Genomic DNA, 21,694 nt, shown 5'->3' with positions numbered 1-21,694 from the left:
CCTGTTTGTTGAGGAAATTTTTAGAGTTTGGAATCAAGTTGTAGAGGCTGTATTAGGATGACTTCAGATGACTAGAAGATCTGGTCTTAAAATTCTTCATCCTTAAACGCTGGGGGATTCATCCTAGTGAAATTGCACGAGCGAGTTTGTTTTTCAAGGTCCAAACGTAGGAGGATCAGGACTGTATTTTGTGCAGTGCATGTGTGTGTACAGCCCTGAGATATCAGGGACCCCTTCAAACTTTATGTGATTCTTAAATATTAAACATTGAATGAGGTAAATGAACCTTTTAAACAACGAGGATGTTATTAGTAGTAAAGGTTAATATATCGTTATAGTGGCAAATTTATATAAATGGCATTTTTTAAAAGTCTCTCAAGGTCTCTTTTGCTTCCACCCTTCTTCCCCCTCCCTTCTCGTTCCCCTTGTCCCCTTCCCCCTTTCTTCTCCTCCCCCTTTTCGATAGAGCTTGAAGATGAACTCAACTGCTGCTTTTGAAAGTTGAGTTATACCTAAAGAGTCTTTTCTGGAGTGTGGAATCATTTACCCTTAATATTTTTGAAAAATGAATACTTAGACCGTGTTGAAAATCATCTTTGCACTTACAGGACGCCATGGATACTTTAAGCCTTCTGCAGTTTGAATTTAATCTATGCCCACATATATGTATTAAGTTCCTAAAATGACCACAGAATTGCTCCACCAGGATATAAAGCAAGATGGCAGGGCATCTGCCTGCGTCCTGCCCCACCCGGCGCAGTCAGAATCGTCCTATTGCGCCCGTAGTATGCACTCAACCTTCAGTGTGATCAAAGGGAGGCCACCCTATGGCTGAAACTGGCAAAATACCGGAAATGTTATCAGAACTTGTACATTTCAGCCGTACCAAAATAAGTAATGCCATTGGTATATCTGGGCCCTTGGATTCATTTCTCAGCAAATCCAGTGGCATGTTGGCCTGTATTTCCTAGGGTTGACTGAATCACATCAGGGTTTGTAGTTATTTCATGCAGATATTCATCACCAGTAATGAGATACAGGCCATCATTTTATTCAGTCAGCGAGTTCAGTGCTTACTCTACTAACCACTGAGTTGAATAGTTATTAACAGGGCAAAGGTACTGAGGTATTCAAGATTGCAATAGAGTGTGATTTCAGACTTAAATCCTTGTGCAAAGAGCAAATACACGGTGAGGTGCTTAAATAGAAAGACTTTGGAGGATTTGTGCCACCCGGCATCCCCAAGACCATCTGTAAAGACTGGGTGAGCCCGTGTCTGCTACGCCTTCAAAGTGCTTATGCAAGATGATACTCAGGGACTCGCTGTTGGCTTATAATAGTCAAAGCATCGTGATTGAGAGAGTCCGGGGAAAGAGACCAGGCTTACGTGCTGGCCTTTCCCAGGAGAGCCCAATGCCAGAGAGCGTTGCCAGCCATATGTCATTAAGAGCTGTCACAAAAAGCCTGTAATAAGACTATAATGTTTCCAAGGATGTTAGTAGAAAACAGAATCAAGACCATTTGCTTGTTTGGTCAGGAAGTTTGCAAACAGTGTCCATTCCTAGACCACAGGAAAAGTGGGGTGTTTTTATCTGCTTCTGAGGGTGGTAAGTTTAGATCTTATAGAGGCATCTGGTCATTTTGGGAATGCTTTCATTCACCATGTTTCTCGGTCTGTTACTTACATGGAAGTTAACATATTTTTGTGTGAGTTGAACTATATTTTTTTCCTCTTGTTCATAGTTACGGTGAGAGATGTAATTAGTCTTAGAATCATGATTGTGGTAGTTAGTTCCCATTGATTGAAAGCCCACCGTATGAATCGTGGATGGGCAGTGAGGCTGGGGTGAGGGACGGGCAGGATGTGAAGGAAGGAAAGGTAAATCTAAGAGACGAACAAACACATCCCACAGAATGGATGTGGCCAATTATACTGAAAATACAGAGTTCATAGAAATAAATACACCTGTTAGAAAATTTGGGGATCAGTCCTTAAAACATTGGTGGCCCCCCCATGTGGTCTGTCATCCTTTCTGCTCTTTTATGAGGCAGCCAGTGAGGTTAGAGAAAGAATAGTAACTTCAGTCCTACGGCATTTTGTAGGAAACCCCACCTTTTATATTACCAATCAGATGTGGTTTTGAAATTTGTTTTTAACTTTTATATTGGAGTAGAGTTGATTTACAGTATTCTGTTAGTTTCAGGTGTACAGCAAAGTGATTCACATACATATATCTATTCTTTTTCAGACTCTTTTCCCATTTAGGTTATTACAGAGTATTGAGCAGAGTTCCCTGTGCTCTACAGTATGTCCTTGTTGATTATATTAGTGTGTATATGTTAATACCAAACTCCTCCTTTATCCCTCCCCCCTACCGTCCCCCTTTGGTAACCATAAGTTTGTTTTCTAAGTGTGTGAGTCTGTTTCTGTTTTGCACAGAAGTTCATTTGTATCATTTTTTTTTAAGATTCCACATATAAATGACATCATACGACATTTGTCTTTCTTTGTCTGATTTCCTTCACTTAACATGATCATCTCTAGGTGTATCCAGGTTGCTGCGGATGGCATTATTTCACTGGATTTCAGATGCGGTCTTGAAATTTTTAAGGATCGAGAGAAACGCCAAATGATTGGAGGGTCTTAATCTTCAGAGGAAATGCTGGGGTAGGACAGAACCCTTTACTGCTGAAGCCGCCATGGCTAGAAACCCTCATCCCCGAAAGACCCCTCGGGTGGAGTGCCACTTTCTCAAAGCCTTCAGCTCGTGGACGGCATTTTCCTCTGCACGTTTCCATCCTGCTTTTTAGAGTGTGTTCTGCACTAGCCCCCACTTGTGAGGCTGCCTCTTGGTCAGGCACTGTATTCTTTGGAAAAAAACCCTGGAGTGCTCGTTGAGCTGTTGCGTCTCTCCGAGGCACCATGTCTGATGGCTTCTTCATGGATTGGGTTGGTCAAAAAATTCGTTCAGGTTTTTCTGTAAGATGTTAACCCAACCCAATAGAATACAGCCCCTCTCTACTTGTAAGTTTTTATGATGAGGGAGCACTTCAGTCTCCTCTAGAACCCTTGAGTGATTGAGTTTAAATTTCACTTCTTTGTGCCCACAAATAAGCCAGCCCACAGGCTCCAATTGGGTTCCACCAGACACGCCCCCATCCTCCTGCTACCCGTCTGCCCTGAGTCCCGCCTTTGCTGCTGGGCTCCGGGGCCCATCCCAAGCTGCTTTTTGGAGCTTCAGGCTATGGTGAAATGCACTGCAAACTGGGACATGTGGTTAAGTGTGACGGCCTTACACATTTTGGGTCGGAGCACAGATGTAGGACATTCCAGAAGAGGGTAACTGTCCAAGAAGCCTGGACCACTGGCCCTACGTAAGTGCACCAGATATATCTAGAGAAAGAACACAGGGGTCAGAGGGACGTTAGTAAGGCAGCCATGGAAACATTTATTAAACAGGTATATGATCGTGCAGTTATTTTTAGATTTTAGACTCATATGTTAGGTGTTTGTATATTACAAACTCTATATGATATTAAATTTTTTAAACTATATGAAATTTTTAAGGTGCTACAATTTTTAAAACATTCAGGATAACCGACTGCTTATAAGAAATTAGGTGTAATGCTTTTTTCAGTGGTTTTTTTTTTTTGCCATACATGGGCCTCTCACTGTTGTGGCCTCTCCCGTTGCGGAGCACAGGCTCCGGACGCGCAGGCTCAGCGGCCATGGCTCACGGACCCAGCCGGTCCGCGGCATGTGGGATCTTCCCGGACTGGGGCACAAACCCGTGTCCCCTGCATTGGCAGGTGGACTCTCAACCACTGCGCCACCAGGGAAGCCCATCAGTGGTTTTTTAATCAAAGAAAATCTCTTTCATGGGATAGTATCTTTAATGGAAAAACAGAAACTTTCACAAATGAAATCATATATGTTGGCTTCTGCATCATTAAAAAAAAAAACCTAGGAAGTCTTGTATACCTTATTTTGGTTAGTATTTTTCCCTCTCACCCACATATGTGAGGCACTCGGACAGGAAGCTATTTTAAAGGAAATTCCAACCCAAATTTGTACTTAGATGGGGTTTAACAGCAAAGAACCACCTACATATGTCAAGCTTGAAATAAAAGAGGATGAAATTCACTGTTTCTGCTAATTAATTTTGTTATTCTCTGAAAATTTTACATGACTCTTGTGCTATGGAAATATAAACTTAGCTAATTAAAACGCTGAGCGAGAGAGAACTTGCTATCCTGTCCGAAACGGCGCGGGCTGCTTCAGTGTGGTCTACGGACAGCAGCATCTGGGTCACCAGGAACTTGTCAAAGTGCACATTCCTGGGTCCCACCCCAGACTTCCCGAATCTGAATGTGTACTTTTACAAGCTTTCTAGGTGGTTCTGATGGTCCCTTAAATACTGAGACTCAGTGATCTCGGGCAGTGGTCTTCAGACGTCCATTTCAGTCATGAGGACTGTCCACGTGGAATAAAGAAGTTTGGAAGTCGAGTTAGTGGACGTGTGTAGTGCGTCTGGTTGATTGGTAAGTGTTGTGGTCCTGGTCGAAGTTCCCTTGGGTGCCCCTGGGTGGAGAGCCTTGTAACACCCCTGGTTCATCTGAGCTCAGTTTACAAATCAGTCATGGAGATCCAGCCCCTTTTTGACAAATGGGGCAACTGAGCTCTGAGAAGGGAAGGGATTTGGTTAAGCTTGATTTTGCAAATATCAAAATTTAGAAACTCTGGTGATATTGCAAATCCGAATTGAAAAACTCACTCTGAGACCAGGGCTTTTGTAGATCAAATAAATTAGTGCACGGACACTAATCTTATAAAAGTAGTTACCAAAGGTTTTACTTAACGAGGGACTCCAGGATACTGAATATTTTTAAATCAAAAGGAAAATTTGTTTTGTATGTTAAAATCTGCTGTGTTAGCTTAAAAAAGTGGGTAGAATACCTCTCCAGGTGATTGAAGATCTTTGAGTTGATATCTTTATTCATAATGCACCCAAATAGGTTATACAAGTGACCCAGCGCCTAGCTTGGCTCAGATATGGTCTGGAATTCTTATTAGACGGGTTGAATGTATTCTACGCTGGGACTACTTACTTCAGTGTGACTTGTGATTCCAGGTCACAAATGAAGATTTAAAAAGAGCTGTTCCTGCTTCCTGGTAACTTGGTCTACTAAAACACTACTTATGGCTTCAGCGTAGTGAAGCCCCTTCAGTTCTGTAAACATTAGCTGTTAGACATCTGTTTTGAACCCCTCGTGTGTGTTAGAATTACGTTTTCTCGAGGCGTGACAGCTGAGGGCGTGATGAATTGGGGATGAGAATCTCACGCTTCCAGAACACTGGGTAGGACTTGGTTTATTTGCCCCGCTCAGGGTTTCTCTTTTTTGCTTTTTGGGAAAAGGCAGCTTTGAGACCTGCATAGATTTTACTTGAAGCCATCAGGACTTCCCTGGACCTACCTGAGATACGGATCTCAGAGAGGCAAGCGCAGTGAGCCTGTTGGACTTGCTACTGTCTCAACGTTGGTTGGCTCACTGCTAAAACCCCAAAAAGAAAAGCGACAGCTGCAACCTCGGATTTTCTCAGCGCCCTCCCTGGTCCACCACCTCGGCCCTTCAACCTCCCAAAACACCATATTCGCATGGCTGGGCGTCTGCCCCTGGGCTCCCTTCTCTCCAGACCACACCTGGTCACGTTGCTTGGTCGCCTGGGTGGCACATAGAATCTCAAGGAGCTGCAGCCTCAGTCCAGTCCAGTGCTGCTGAAGAGTCTGTTCACGCTCCCTTGTGATGTCTCTGTGGAAGCAGAGATCAGGATGAAATGATGGCGCTGTTAGGTGCAGTTCTAGTGGGTTGGCCAAAAAGTTCGTTCGGTTAATGAATACGTTGTTCAGTAAAGTTGGTGAAAGTGAAAACTGTCTTTTATTTTTACTTAAAACTGAATGAACTTTTTGGCCAACCCAAGGCTTCAAGGAGTGAATAGTTGTCCTTGAAGAGTGATTGATGTCATCACAGAGAGGCACGATGAACGCAGAGATCCCCGGAGTCCCTGCATTCACGGTACCCTAGTGTCTTCCTCGTTGCTTTGTAAAGCCCCTAGGCCAGACGAAAACGGAACAGTTTCTAACTCTTGGGTAGGTAAAGTCAAACAGTTGAAGAAGGATTCTGTCCTAACCACTGAGCAGACGTTTGAAACAAGAATGCACCTCAATGCAAAGAGATGATACTTAATTCCTTTCATCCTTAAGCGACCATAACCATTTCCGATGGTAAGGTGGGGGGCACCTGTAGGGCACTGTTCAGCTTCTCAAACCTTGACCTAAGCGTGGGTGCTGCCCTCCTCACTTCCTGTTCCACAGTGACCTTTCCTGGGGCATTTGCTTTGTATCCCAGCGGCCATGAACACTCAGCTTCGCAAAGCTAGATCATAAAGAGGGATGTAGAGTGAGCTAATGCTGAAACTGTGAGCTCTTTCCAGCTGGTGTTTTGTACCGCCCCACAGATGCTGTGCTTCCCTTGGACATTGGTAATTACCCCTTCGGTACCCCAGGGGCGCACACACATGGTCTGGGAATCGTGGGTCAGATGGCGTGCACTTCTCAGGTGTGTCCGTTTATTTTTTCCAATAATTGAGATTTTGGGGTGAGGTAGGAGACATTTGTTTCACACCTGCTAGGTAACATATGGCTTCACATAGATACATCACAACCATCTCATGAGGTGGGCGGTTATCATTTTCCCCATTTCATTGATGAAAGACAAGAACTTGTAGAATTATTTCCCTGTTTAAATCATTAGTAGGGGGCCCAGGAAAAGGTCATGCTCAGCCATTTAAATTTGAATCCTCTGCTGTTTTCTCTGTACCACATTTGATCTCTGCTTCTATCGAGTTCAACAACGGGACGAGAAATCACATTTGTGTAGCAAATGAGAATTACCGGCTGCGTCTGCCAATAAGAAATGTACTTGGATCCAGGTAGCAGTTGCGTGCACTTGGAGGGAACAGACAGAGCTTACGTGCCTGTATGTTAACATTGTTTAATTGCTTTCACATAGTCGACTGGAAGCTCAGGGATAAACAATGAAAGCTTCCAGTAATTTCCTTTCAGGCTACATTAAAGTAGGTCTGTCATCTGCTACCAGAGAGATGGTGGTCTGTTCTGTTCTGCTCTCAGCTGTCTAGGAGACCCTCCATGGAAGCTCTTTTTAAGGTCTGCAGCTTGCCTGTTAAATGACGGATGGAGGACCCGACTGAACCAACAGAAACCGGGCTTTAGGAGGAAAGAGGTGATGGGTGTCATCATACTTCAGCCTTGTTAGTATCTGGAAGAAGAGTTACATTTGTTCTGCTCTAACCCGAAGGACACGATTAGGACTTTTAACTATGCTTATCAACAACAAAAAAGCAATAATAATTTTCAGTGGTTGCAACTTCCCCAAGGAGGCAGTAAATTCCCACCCATCATTGAAAATACCTGTGAAAATGATACAAGAGAGAGTAGGTCACATGACATGGCTCCTACAGCCCTTTCGACACTTAGATTCTGTTTTCCCAACTCGTTCGTCCTCATTTCTTTGTAACGAGCAAAGGCTTCCAGAATACCTGTCTGCGAGTTCAGCTTGCTGTCTCACCAAACACATTTCCTTCCAGGGTTGGTGAAATTGAAGTTTTCTGTTGGAAACAGGTATTCCTGTAGGTTGGAGGCCACATGAAAGATGCTACTGAGAGAGTCTTTGAGGGTCCCTTCTAGCTTGTAAGCGCAGTCCACACGTAGGTGCGGAGGTCTGTCTCCGGGAAGCTCAGAATGGTCTTTTGCTCTGTGTGTGTGTGTGTGTGTGTGTGTGTGTGTGTGTGTGTGTGTGAGAGAGAGAGAGAGAGAGAGAGAGTGATTTAGGGATTTACCTGTAAATTTCACAGATCAAGTATCAGCTTACCAATGTAAAATGTAGAATAGGTCAGTCCTGATGTACTAGTGGTTTTATCATGTTGTTTTATTATCTGGTCTTATAGTCTGAACAAACACTTTCTCATAATTAACGCTGCTGTGCTTTGGACCCCGTAGATTTATATTGGCTCTTCCTCCCGGGGGGGCTCATGGAAAATAGCCCACCTTCGTTGATTCGCGGTGCAAACAACCCTCTTAGGTACTGGCTACTTCACCTTCTCCTTTGGGGCCATGCTTGTGCGCAGTTCAGTTTTTATAGACCTGCTGCCCTGGGGACTGCCCTTCAAACGCTGCCTCTATCTCTGGGCTAGGGATGGAGGAGTCTGTCTTCTTTCCTCTCACACCAGTCCTCTTTCTGCACTTCTCAAGCCCTGCCAATTTTCGTTCCCTTCTCTGAAAGCAGGTTTTATAGAAAATTCCCTTGCCAGCCCGGGTTATGTATGACGGATGGCAAAGCCAGACTGGGGTCTGTGCTAGTTTTCTGATTTATCGGGAAGACACATCCTAAGACCTCTGTAACCAGCTTAGCTGCCTTGGTCCTTCGGGAGGGCACACGTGCCCAGGAGGAGTTTGCACGTACGGCTCCCGCTGAGCGGCGCGATTACCAACGGGCTGTGCTTTAAGTTAGTCTGCGTTGTGTATTTCATCTGTGAAGCTGGCAAATACTTGAAAGCCACAAGCTACTGTTTTCTGAAAGCTTCTTTGCACATGAGCCTAAAACGTCTGTATTGAATTTGGAAATTGTCCAGTAACTGCCCTTTTAATGCAGTGAAATGTAGAGTACAGCTGTTTCCTCTGGAAAGACGCGTAGAGTCGTAACTCCTCTCTCTTCTCCTCCAGAGTGTCCCCTCTGCAGAAGTCGGAGATAGTGGATGTGGTGAAGAAGCGGGTGAAGGCCATCACCCTGGCCATCGGGGACGGCGCCAATGACGTCGGGATGATCCAGACGGCCCACGTGGGTGTGGGCATCAGTGGCAACGAGGGCATGCAGGCCACCAACAACTCGGATTACGCCATCGCACAGGTCAGTGGTGTGGTCGACCCGCCGTCCCACCTTGTCGACAGGGTCTGGGCACGAAGGCCTGGCTGGTGCTTGACCTTCAGTGCAGCCCTAGACCGCTGCCACCCCTTTGGAAGCCGCATGGAGGAGAAACCACCAGTGTATCTGGGTTTCTCTGTTGCCTCGATCTTGTGCAGTTACGAGGCCCTGTCCTGCGGTTTGGGTTTCCTTTCCAGCTGTGGGGCAGGCTGGGCTTTCTGTCGTCCAGGTGAGATGTCATTCCTGACAGATGGGTCTCAATGATTTTATAAATAATAATCTCTTCCCGTCAACTCTGCATCTGCTGCATGTCCTTTTCTAATGCCATCCCGTGCCCAAGGATGGCTGTGCTCATAGCATCCGTTCTCTGCAATTCCTATCCTGATCTCCCCTCTTCCAGAAGGTGCTGGAACCCTCTCTCAGCAGCTATTTAAGGTCAGGGGGGATCAGGGATTCACTGCCGCTGCCCTCCGGGGCTGTGTCCAGGGCTCTCCAGGACCACTGCTGCCAGGTGGAGTGCCGGGAGCGTGAGCCCTGGGTTTGGGCGGCAGTTCCCCTGCGGTCAGCCGCACATAGGCAGTTCGGCCACATCCAGCCCGTTCCTCTCTGGACCGTACGTTTCAGCAGAGGCTCCTGACCTCCTTAGTAGTTCCTGTCCCGGCAGCCTGAGGCTGAAAGAAATGTCCACTCCACAATGACAGCCCAGAAGTGAAGGAAATATACCCAACCTCCTGACCCCTGGGGTGCATATCTAGACCGTTGATGCTGCTTGACCGTCAGGAAAATCTAGACATCGTGGAGAGCACAGACTGTTTCCTCCTGTCTCTGGGTCACAGTGTGCTGGGATTAAATGCCTGCTCGTTGACTATAGTTCCCTCATATTTCTCCACTGTTCAGTCTTTTGAAGAATGTGTTAACCTAACCACGTGGACACAGTAATGATGGCTTTTTCCTCCTTCAAGCTGAGCTGTGGGGCTGCATCTTAAACACGGAGGAGCTTGCGTCAAGCTGGTCCTCTGCGGCTTTGGGAGCTCCACCTCCCGGAGCGGGGCTGTGCCTTAGATCCCATCTCCAGCTCCCTCCCAGCTGGTGGTTGTGCAAACACTGGGAAGAACTGCAGGATCCTCATGGCTCCGAAAAGTGCATGAAATCAGCCTTGTTCCTTTGGGGTTTTTTTTTTTGTGTGTGTGGTACGCGGGCCTCTCACTGTTGTGGCCTCTCCCGTTGCGGACCACAGGCTCCGGACGCGCAGGCTCAGCGGCCACGGCTCACGGGCCCAGCCGCTCCGCGGCACGTGGGATCCTCCCGGACCGGGGCACGAACCCGCGTCCCCTGCATCGGCAGGCGGACTCTCTGCCACTGCGCCACCAGGGAGGCCCCAGCCTTGTTCCTTAGTTGATTTCAAATAAATCCTCAAGATGATTGCTGAAGTCGGTAGGAAGAATGAATTCCGATTTTACCGGTGGGGAAACTGGGGCTCCTTCACCATAGGTGACCTGCCATGGGTCTCAGGCCCCAGGGTCAGAGAACAGCGGACCTGCACGTGACCTTGGGGAACCAGCCCCGCACACCTGCCCAGTTACTTTGCCGCGTCAACTGCTCCAAGGCCTGTGGGACTCATGCTTCCCGCAGTCTGTCAGCAACTGTAGACTTTATGCACCCCAGCATTATTAAATACTTGAGTTATAGCATCATCTGGCTGGCAGGATCTTTATAGAGATTTCCTAGGAGCTCCAGGCAAATATTTGTCTGTCTTTTCCTTTCAAATGTCTAGGGAAGGGAGATTCCATGACTTGCTTTATTGAAACTGTACTAATAGGATGTGGGATCTGGAGCAATTGGTCTTTTCAGATTATTAAAGGCCAGTCAAAATTAAAGGCAAATCAAAATCAAGGGAGGGCGGAGGGGGGAGCAGGACTTTGTAACTCTAGTTAGGGGTTTTCTTGCCCATCCAGCGCAAGCCAGAGGAGGGGAGCTGACGGGTGGAGCTGACGGGGGGCCCCATATGGCCGCCATCCCTCCTGCCCGCCGTCCCGTTCACGCTTAGGCAGAGATCCCGTTATTCGGGGGCTGCGTTCTCCTTGCCCTACGCCCTCTCCACCCGACAGTTTGCTTCCTCCGCCTTAATTGCTAGGTAGGAAATGCCTCAGTTTGCTGAATTCCTTTAGCTGAAGTTAATAAAACAATCAGTGTCTTCGGTTGAAGTTAACGCCTTGCCCTGGGTCTGTTTATTTTCATGTGGACGAATACATTTTTGATTGGGTTTTCGAGAACGTGCCCTGGAGAGTCGTTCCAGAAGGGAAGAAGTTAGCTCGAAGACTTGTCCTTGGGAAAATGAGGAAGTCGGCAAAGCTCTGCTTCTATTTCTTCCCCACCGGCCCCTGCTTCTGTCCGCAGGAGCGGCCCTGGGACTGACGGCCAGCCCCGTCTTGCTGCTTTGCCGTGCGTGGGCCGCCTGTGTAGTGTTGGGTCTCCAGCCCTTGGCTGCCTGCCCTCCTCGGGAGAGAGTCATTTGTGCCCCCTGCCTTCTTAATGTTTTTTGAGAGACCTCATGAAAATAGCATTTCGATTTAGGATCTGTTTTTTGTTTTTTTTTTTCCTGAAAAGAAGTCACTGTAGCGCCAAGCCAGCACCTTCGGGATGATTCCAGCAGATGTTCTCTGTACCCATTGAAGGCTGAACTCCAGGGGGTCCAGGTCAAATGCAAACTTCCTTTTTATTTGTTTCGCTAGTTATTTTATGATTCCCCGTTCCCCTCTGGAATCCTTGATGAGCCTTTATGGAGGGTTTTATTTTTCCATATGTACCTACTCCTCCCATTTTGGGGTCTCATTCAGCTTTTCGAGCAGCACGTAGATGAGACATCTGCCTTCCCCGATCTGCAGAAACGCGCCGAGATGCGATTCACGTGGAACTGAGCCCCTCTTCTTAGCACTAAAGCAAACTATTGCATGCCTTCCTCTTGAAAGAGTATTTTTAAAAAGATACTATATTTTCAGGAAGCCTTTCTTTTTTACAGATAGTTCAATATAATCTCAAAAGCTATCTGGAACGAATACGAAATTTACAATAGCACCAGGATTTCTAGTATCCGTGGATGTTCTCACTCCAACCTGGTTATCTCTCCTGGGAAAGTAAACAGAGTTTGAGTTTGTGGACTTCCCTACGACTCAGAACAGGAGCTAAGGTTTTAGTTCAAGGCAACCAAGGAGGGATCCAGCACCAGGCGAGGCCAATTGAATATACTGTGAATTTAAGCAGGGCTGCACCCACAGACGGTGCGTACACGCCAGAGTACGCCCAGGCTACAGCCCAGAGAAACAACCCATTTCCCTCCCTCCGGCCCCTTGTTCACACTTTTGGGGACCTTTGTGAAAGAGGACAGAAAGAGCAAAGCCAGGCTAAGGGGAGGGGAGGCTGAGGAGATATGATTGGAGTGGTGACCCCCTGCCACAAGGAGGATTCAAGTATTTTATTGGAATATTGCTGAATATTTCAGACTGTGAGAGCTAAGCTGTTACGTCACTCTCAACTTAGTAGCCGCTGCCTGTTGGTGTTTTGTTCGGATGGATGACTGCGTCGCACTCCAGCAAGAGGGGCCGTGTACTTGTCGGAGGCCACAAAAAGGGGAAGGACGTGGGTATAGAAGTGGAGGGCAGAGTGTGTGTCTGCGTCTGTGAGTCTCACTGTCTTTAACCTGCAGGCTGACAGCGGAGACAGGTAGCGCGTGTATGTGCATCCCTTCTGTTTCCAAGGATACTGGTGCATGAGTGTCCCTGTCCCTTGTTCCTGTTGTCATCATAAAACCTGTGATTCAGCAGAAGCATCTGATTCCCACTGCTCTTTTCTTCCAGTTCTGATGGGCCACCTTCTTTTAATAATTAAGATCCTGAAAAAGAAGTTGCATAAATAGATTTTCACAAGAATAGCCGTTCGAAGTCCAGCTGTGCGTTTGGGGAAAAGAAAAATTCCGTAGATTTAAGGGGAGGTTTTAGTCATTCTCACCTGGCCTGAAAGCTCTGCCTTTAGAGGGAATGATGTTCTTGGGTTACCTGCAGAATCCGGTTTCCTCCACTCCCTGTCAGTCTCCTCCTCCAGAGGACGTTCTGTGATTCTCCTTCCCAAGTGATGGGCTCTCCTGGACCCTTTTTCTTTCCTTTTTCAGTTTTCCTACTTGGAGAAGCTCCTGCTGGTTCACGGCGCCTGGAGTTACAACCGGGTGACCAAGTGTATCCTGTACTGTTTCTACAAGAACGTGGTCCTCTACATCATCGAGGTGAGTAAGGCTGCTTCTTCCTTGAAGAGGACAGCCTTTAGGTAATTAGGTCATTTCAAGGAAGGATTTTGTTCAGGGATAAGTAAAAAGATACTCCCCTGATGTATCGAGACCTGTGACACACACAGCCTCTTTGAAACCGGGGACACCTTCCAGGTCCAGGTTCTCTGGATCAAAAGCCAGGAGTCCCGGGATGCCTTCCTGCACGCCCTCCTCCCTCTGCCCAGCGGACAGACGGACAGGGGAAGGCCCTCTTCTGCGTGTCCCTCCTGCTGTCACTCACACCCTCCTCCCCGAGGTGGCCAGAGCCTGGGCAGCAGCCGGTGGCTCCTTGCTTGGTGGGCACGGAGACATTCCTAGGCAACCCATCTGTTTTTATCTTGACTCGAATGAAAGGGTTTCTGGCTGGATGTCTCATGGAATCTGCAGGTTTCCTGAGCTTTCGTTCATTGCTTCGGGGATATTTAGATGCTGCCACTGCAGCAGGGAGGATGTGGGATTGAGTGGGAGGAAGCCAGGAATGTAATTAAAACTCTCTCAATGAACTCACTGGGTTGTCAGCCTGTTTTTCAAGATGCTGATTCCGTTGTAAGTGAAATAAACGTGCTGTCTGGGACTAGCAGGGCGGATGGGGCCGAGGGACAAGTGGAAAAGGCATTTCATGTTTGGTCCCAGGGGCACCACCAGCCACCTCGTTCCTCCTTTTGAAGAATAGCTTTGCTATAAAGGCGTGGCCGTCATGACTAAGAGATTTCCAGACGTGTTTCCTAAAGAGGAAGCAGGTAGTCACTCTATGGGACAATAGAAGAGCAATGGTCATTGTGTGTGGTGCTAATATCTCCTTCTCTTGTGGGTTATTTTGTGTCTGATTTCTCAACTCTTGGCAGAAATAATAACCGAGGCATATATCCACTTTTTCTGATGTGGTCCCTTAAAATCCTCAACTCAGATCATTGAACAAGCGGTTTGCTCATGGAACTGTGATTAACCATTTCTTTACCAAATTGTCTGTTCCTTCCAGTTGAATATGCAGGTCAGACTTAGAGGTTCACGTCACTCACTCTCTAACTAAACTCCTACCGAGTAATTTTCCCAAGTTGCGCAGGTTGTGCACTGCACAAGCCTGCCCAGCCAAAGTGGTCAGTAGGGCTGAAACACAGGAACACCTAGAAAAAGAGATGCATTTTTCTAAACTGCACAAAGGGCAGCCCGCTTGCCTTGTCTGCTCGTCTCGTGCTGCCGTGTTCACCTCAACCCACTCCGAGTAAGAACTTTGCGATGTTACACGTAATGGACTTTGTAGTGTCTGTCTTCTTCCTGTCCACATTTTGACAATTCGCTTTAGGCGTTTAAAGATGTTTCCCGCCACCCCCCATGGCATTTCTTGCGTCTGTGATAGGAGTCACTCCTGAATGTCACTTGGGGTCGTAGATAATTAGTGCTGTGGACTGAAGTGACGCGCATTGGAGTCCCCGTCCCACATAACAGCCCAACTTTCACGGGCATTTTCGTCTCCTGGAGGTGCTGGCTTCAGAAGATTTCTCAATAATCTGGTTTTCCTCACAATCAGCACATTACAGATAGTCTAGACTTCTTATCAAGACATTCTCCATGAAGCCCCAACCCTTGAATTTTCCAGAGCTTCCTCGGGGGCCCTTCTTAGTCATTTACACCTACTATCTTGCCTTTTTCCTTTTTTAAAAAAAACATCAAGGGGGCTGAGGCTGTGATGAGTACAATTTCAGTCTGTCTGAAAAATGCTGTTTGGAACACTTTCAATTCTGAAAGTGCTGGGCGAGTTCCTTACATTAATGTTTCAGTTGTGGCCAAACAACAGGGATTAAATGGTCTTTTCTAAACAGCCTTTTAAACATTCTTTACAGGGTGAAAAATGAATGAATGAATGAATGAATGAATGTCTCCACTGATCCATGCCCAATTTTCTCCTTAGTATTTCTGGGCAATTTTAATTTTATTTATTATTTATTTGTTAGTTTATATTTTTTGGGGGGGTGTTTCAATTTTGTTTTATTTTTTAAACATCTTTTTTGGAGTATAATTGCTTTACAATGGTGTGTTAGTTTCTGCTTTATAACAAAGTGAATCAGCTATACATACACATATATCCCCATATCTCCTTCCTCTTGTGTCTCCCTCCCACCCTCCCTATCTGACCCCTCTAGGGGGTCACAAAGCTCAGAGCTGATCTCCCTGTGCTATGCGACTGCTTCCCACTAGCTATCTATTTTACATTTCGTAGTGTATATATGTCCATGCCACTCTCTCACTTCGTCCCAACTTACCCTTCCCCCTCCCCGTGTCCTCAAGTCCGTTCTCTACATCAGTGTCTTTATTCCTGTCCTGCCCCTAGGTTCTTCATAACCTTTTTTTTTTTTTTAGATTCCATGTATATGCGTTAGCATATGGTATTTGTTTTTCTCTTTCAAACTTACTTCACGATGTATGAAAGACTCTAGGTCCATCCACCTCACTACAAATAACACCATTTCTTTTTTTTTATGGCTGAGTAATATTCCATTGTATATATGTGCCACATCTTCTTTATCCATTCATCTGTCAGTGGACACTTAGGTTGCTTCCATGTCCTGGCTGTTGTAAATAGAGCTGCAATGAACATTGTGGTACATGACTCTTTTTGAATTATGGTTTTCTCAGGGTATATGCCCAGGAGTGGGATTGCTGGGTCATATGGTAGTTCTACTTTTAGTTTTTTTTTTTTTTTAACATCTTTATTGAGTATAATTGCTTTACAATGGTGTGTTAGTTTCTGCTTTATAACAAGTGAATCGGTTATACATATACATATGTTCCCATATCCCCTCCCTCTTGCATCTCCCTCCCACCCTCCCTATCCCACCCCTCTAGGTGGTCACAAACCACCGAGCTGATCTCCCTGTGCTATGTGGCTGCTTCCCACTAACTATCTATTTTACGTTCGGTACTGTATATATGTCCATGCCACTCTCTCACTTTGTCACAGCTTACCCTTCCCCCTCCCCATATCCTCAAGTCCATCCTAGGTAGGTCTGTGTCTTTATTCCTGTCTTACCCCTAGGTTCTTCATGACCTTTTTTTTTTTTGGCTTAGTTTCCATATATATGTGTTAGCATACGGTATTTTTCTCTTTCAAACTTACTTCACTCTGTATGACAGACTCTAGGTCCATCCACCTCACTACAAATAGCTCACTTTTGTTTCTTTTTATGGCTGAGTAGTATTCCATTGTATATATATGCCACATCTTCTTTATCCATTCATCTGTCAATGGACGCTTAGGTTGCTTCCATGTCCTGGCTATTGTAAATACAGCTGCAATGAACATTGTGGTACATGACTCATTTTGAATTATGGTTTTCTCAGGGTATATGCCCAGTAGTGGGATTGCTGGGTCGTATGGTAGTTTTATTTTTAGTTTTTTAAGGAACCTCCATACTGTTCTCCATAGTGGCTGTATCAATTTACATTCCCACCAACAGTGCAGGAGGGTTCCCTTTTCTCCACACCATCTCCAGCATTGATTGATTGTAGATTTTTTGATGATGGCCATTCTGACTGGTGTCAGATGATATCTCATTGTAGTTTTGATTTGCATTTCTCTAATGATTAATGATGTTGACCATTCTTTCATGTGTTTGCTGGCAATCTGTATATCTTCTTTGGAGAAATGTCTATTTAAATCTTCTGCCCATTTTTGGATTGGGTTGTTTGTTTTTTGATATTGAGCTGCATGAGCTGCTTGTAAATTTTGGAGATTAATCCTTTGTCAGTTGCTTCATTTGCAAATATTTTCTCCCATTCTGAGGGTTGTCTTTTCGTCTTGTTTATGGTTTCCTTTGCTGTGCAAAAGCTTTTAAGTTTCATTAGATCCCATTTATTTATTTTTGTTTTTATTTCCATTTCTCTAGGAGGTGGGTCAGAAAGGATCTTGCTGTGATTTATGTCATAGAGTGTTCTGCCTATGTTTTCCTCTAAGAGTTTTACAGTGTCTGGCCTTACATTTAGGTCTTCAGTCCATTTTGAGGTTTTTTTTGTATATGGTTTGGGAGTATTCTGATTTCATTCTTTTACATGTAGCTGTCCAGTTTTCCCTGCACCACTTATTGAAGAGGCTGTCTTTTCTCCATTGTATATTCTTGCCTCCTTTATCAAAAATAAGGTGACCATATGTGCGTGGGTTTATCTCTGGGCTTTCTATCCTGTTCCATTGATCTATATTTCTGTTTTTGTGCCAGTACCATACTCTCTTGATTACTGTAGCTTTGTAGTGTAGGAACCTGATTCCTTCAGCTCCGTTTTTCTTCTCAAGATTGCTTTGGCTATTCGGGGTTTTTTGTGTTTCCATACAAATTGTGAAATTTTTTGTTGTCGTTCTGTGAAAAACGCCAGTGGTAGTTTGATAGGGATTGCATTGAATCTGTAGATTGCTTTGGGTAGTATAGTCATTTTCACAATGTTGATTCTTCCAATCCAAATACATGGTATATCTCTCCATCTGTTTGTATCATCTTTAATTTCTTTCATCAGTGTCTTATAGTTTTCTGCATACAGGTCTTTTGTCTCCTTAGGTAGGTTTGTTCCTAGGTATTTTATTCTTTTTGTTGCAGTGGTAAATGGGAGTGTTTCCTTAATTTCTCTTTCAGATTTTTCATCGTTAATGTATAGGAATGCAAGAGATTTCTGTGCATTACTTTTGTGTCCTACTAATTCACCAAATTCATTGATTAGCTCTAGTAGTTTTCTGGTAGAGTCTTTAGGATTCTCTATGTATAGTATCATGTCCTCTGCAAACAGTGACAGCTTTACTTCTTCTTTTCCGATTTGGATTCCTTTCATTTCTTTTTCTTCTCTGATTGCTGTGGCTAAAACTTCCAAAACTATGTTGAATAATAGTGGTGAGAGTGGGCAACCTTGTCTTGTTCCTGATCTTAGTGGACATGGTTTCGGTTTTTCAACATTGAGAATGATGTTGGCTGTGGGTTTGTCATATATGGCTTTTATTATGTTGAGGTAAGTTCCCTCTATGCCTACTTTCTGGAGGGTTTTTATCATAAATGGTGTTGAATTTTGTTGAAAGCTTTTTCTGCATCTATTGAGATGATCATACGGTTTTTATCCTTCAATTTGTTAATATGGTGTATCACATTGATTGATTTGCTTATATTGAAGAATTCTTGCATCCCTGGGATAAACCCCACTTGATCATGGTGTATGATCCTTTTAATGTGCTGCTGGATTCTGTTTGCTAGTATTTTGTTGAGGATTTTTGCATCTGTGTTCATCAGTGATATTGGCCTGTAGTTTTCTTTTTTTGTGACATTTTTTCTGGTTTTGGTATCAGGGTGATGGTGGCCTCGTAGAGTGAGTTTGGGAGTGTTCCTCCCTCTGCTCTATTTTGCAAGAGTTTGAGAAGGATAGGTGTTAGCTCTTCTCTAAATGTTTGATAGAATTCGCCTGTGAAGCCACCTGGTCCTCGGCTTTTGTTTGCTGGACGATTTTTAATCACAGTTTCAATTTCAGTGCTTGTGATTGGTCTGTTTATATTTTCTCTTTCTCCTGGTTCAGTCTTGGTAAGTTGTGCTTTTCTAAGAATTTGTCCATTTCTTCCAGGTTGTCCATTTTATTGGCATAGAGTTGCTTGTAGTAATCTCTCATGATCCTTTGTATTTCTTCAGTGTCAGTTGTTATGTCTCCTTTTTCATTTCTACATCTATTGATTTGAGTCTTCTCCCTTCTTTCTTGCTGAGTCTGGCTAATGGTTTATCAATTTTGTTTATCTTCTCAAAGAATCAACTTTTAGTTTTATTGATGTTTGCTATTGTTTCCTTCATTTCTTTTTCATTGATTTCTGATCTGATCTTTATGATTTCTTACCTTATGCTAACTTCGGGGGGTTTTTTGTTCTTCTTTCTCTAATTGCTTTAGGTGTAAGGTTAGGTTGTTTATTTGAGATGTTTCTTGTTCCTTGAGGTAGGATTGTATTGCTATAAACTTCCCTCTTAGAACTGCTTTTGCTGCATCCCATAGGTTTTGGGTCGTCGTGTTTTCATTGTCATTTGTTTCTAGGTACTTTTTGATGTCATCTTTGATTTCTTCAGTGATCTCTTGGTTATTAAGTAGTGTATTGTTTAGCCTCCATGTGTTTGTATTTTTTACAGATATTTTTCTGTAATTGATGTCTACTCTCATAGCATTGTGGTTGGAAAAGATACTTGATATGATTTCAATTTTCTTAGATTTACCAAGGCTTGAGTTGTGAACCAAGATATGATCTATCCTGGAGAATGTTCCAGAAGCACTTGAGAAGAAGGTGTATTCTGTTGTTTTTGGACGGAGTGTCTTATAAATATCAATTAAGTCCATCTTGTTTAATGTATCATTTAAAGCTTGTGTTTCCTTATTTATTTTCTGTTTGAATGATCTGTCCATTGGTGTAAGTGGGGTGTTGAAGTCCCGTACTATGATTGTGTTACTGTCAATCTCCCCTTTTATGGCTGTTAGCATTTGCCTTCTGTATTGAGGTGCTCCTATGTTGGGTGCATAAATATTTACAATTGTTATGTCTTCTTCTTGGATTGATCCCTTCATCGTTATGTAGTGTCCTTCTTTGTCTCTTGTAATAGTCTTTATTTTAAAGTCTATTTTGTCTGATATGAGAATTGCTACTCCAGCTTTCTTTTGATTTCCATTTGCATGGAATATCTTTTTCCATCCCCTCACTTTCAATCTGTATGTGTCCCTAGGTCTGAAGCGGGTCTCTTGTACACCGCATATATATGGGCCTTGTTTTTGTATCCATTCAGCTAGTCTGTGTCTTTTCGTTAGAGCATTTAATACATTTACATTCAAGGTTATTATCGATATGTATGTTCCTCTTACCATTTTCTTAATTTTTTGAGGTTTGTTATTGTAGGTCTTTTCCTTCTCTTGTGTTTCCTGCCTAGAAAAGTTCCATTAGCATTTATTGTAAAGCTGGTTTGGTGGTGCTGAATTCTGTTACCTTTGCTTGTCTGTAAAGATTTAATTTCTCTGTGGAATCTGAATGAGATCCTTCCTGGGTAGAGTAATCTTGGTTGCAGTTTTTTCCCTTTCATCATGTCCTGCCACTCACTTCTGCCTTGCAGAGTTTCTGCTGTAAGATCATCTGTTAACCTTATGGGGATTCCCTTGTATGTTATTTGTTGTTTTTCTCTTGCTGCTTTTAATATTTTTTCTTTGTATTTAATTTTTGATAGTTTGATTAATGTGTTTTGGCATGTTTCTCCTTGGATTTATCCTGTATGGGACTCTCTGCGCTTCTTGGACTTGATTAACTATTTCCTTTCTCATATTTGGGAAGTTTTCAACTATAGTCTCTTAAAATATTTTCACAGTCCCTTTCTTTTTCTCTTCTTCTTCTGGGACCCGTATAATTCCAATGTTGGTGCGTTTAATGTTGTCCCAGAGGTCTCTGAGACTGTCCTCAGTTCTTTTCATTCTTTTTTCTTCATTCTGCTCTGCAGTAGTTATTTCCACTATTTTATCTTCCAGGTCACTTATCTGTTCTTCTGCCTCAGTTATTCTCCTATTGATTCTTTCCAGAGAATTTTTAATTTCATTTGTTCTGTTGTTCATCATAGTTTGTTTGCTCTTTAGTTCTTCTAGGTTTTTGTTAAATGTTTCTTGCATTTTCTCCATTCTGTTTCCAAGATTTTGGATCATCTTTACTATCATTACTCTGAATTCTTTTTCAGGTAGACTGCCTATTTCCTCTTCATTTGTTTGGTCTGGTGGGTTTTTACCTTGCTCCTTCATCTGCTGTTTGTTTCTCTGTCTTCTCATTTTGTTTAACTTACTGTGTTTGGGGTCTCCTTTTTGCAGGCTGCAGGTTCGTAGTTCCCGTTGTTTTTGGTGTCTGCCCCCAGTGGTTAAGGTTGGTTCAGTGGGTTGTGTAGGCTTCCTGGTGGAGGGGACTGGTGCCTGTGTTCTGGTGGATGAGGCTGGATCTTGTCTTTCTGGTGGGCAGGACTGCGTCCGGTGGTGTGTTTTGAGGTGTCTGTGAACTTAATATGATATTAGGCAGCCTCTCTGCTAATGGGTGGTGTTGTGTTCCTGTCTTGCTAGTAGTTTGGCATAAGGTGTCCAGCACTGTAGCTTGCTGGTCGTTGAGTGGAGTTGCGTCTTAGTGTTGAGTTGGAGATCTCTGGGAGAGCTTTCACCATTTGATATTGCATGGAGCTGGGAGGTCTCTGGTGGACCAGTATCCTGAACTGCGCTCTCCCACCTCAGAGGCTCAGGCCTGACACCGGCTGGAGAACCAAGACCCTGTCAGCCACACGGCCAATGTCACGTGGATTGTGGAGGGTCTGGCCCTGTGATCCAGTTGTTTATATTCTCACTCCAGCTGCTTATCCAGCAGAG

General features: G+C 44.3%; 1 protein-coding gene across 2 annotated transcripts in view; it reads left to right on the top strand.

Annotated features, from left to right (window-relative positions):
* Positions 1-21,694, top strand: part of ATP8A2 (ATPase phospholipid transporting 8A2) — a 447,814-nt gene that overhangs the window by 219,558 nt on the left and 206,562 nt on the right. For both annotated transcript variants that reach the window (XM_027116669.1, XM_027116670.1), the window contains exons 25-26: positions 8,802-8,985; positions 13,166-13,276. In XM_027116669.1, the coding sequence (XP_026972470.1) occupies positions 8,802-8,985; positions 13,166-13,276 (295 nt within the window). The remainder of the gene's footprint in view (positions 1-8,801; positions 8,986-13,165; positions 13,277-21,694) is intronic.

Source organism: Aethalodelphis obliquidens, unplaced genomic scaffold (genome assembly GCF_003676395.1).
Source record: "Aethalodelphis obliquidens isolate GAN/ISIS:26980383/991018 unplaced genomic scaffold, ASM367639v1 scaffold16, whole genome shotgun sequence".
Lineage (NCBI taxonomy): Eukaryota > Metazoa > Chordata > Mammalia > Artiodactyla > Delphinidae > Aethalodelphis > Aethalodelphis obliquidens.
Note: the sequence above shows the minus strand (reverse complement) of the source record. Positions and strands in the feature narration are given on the sequence as shown.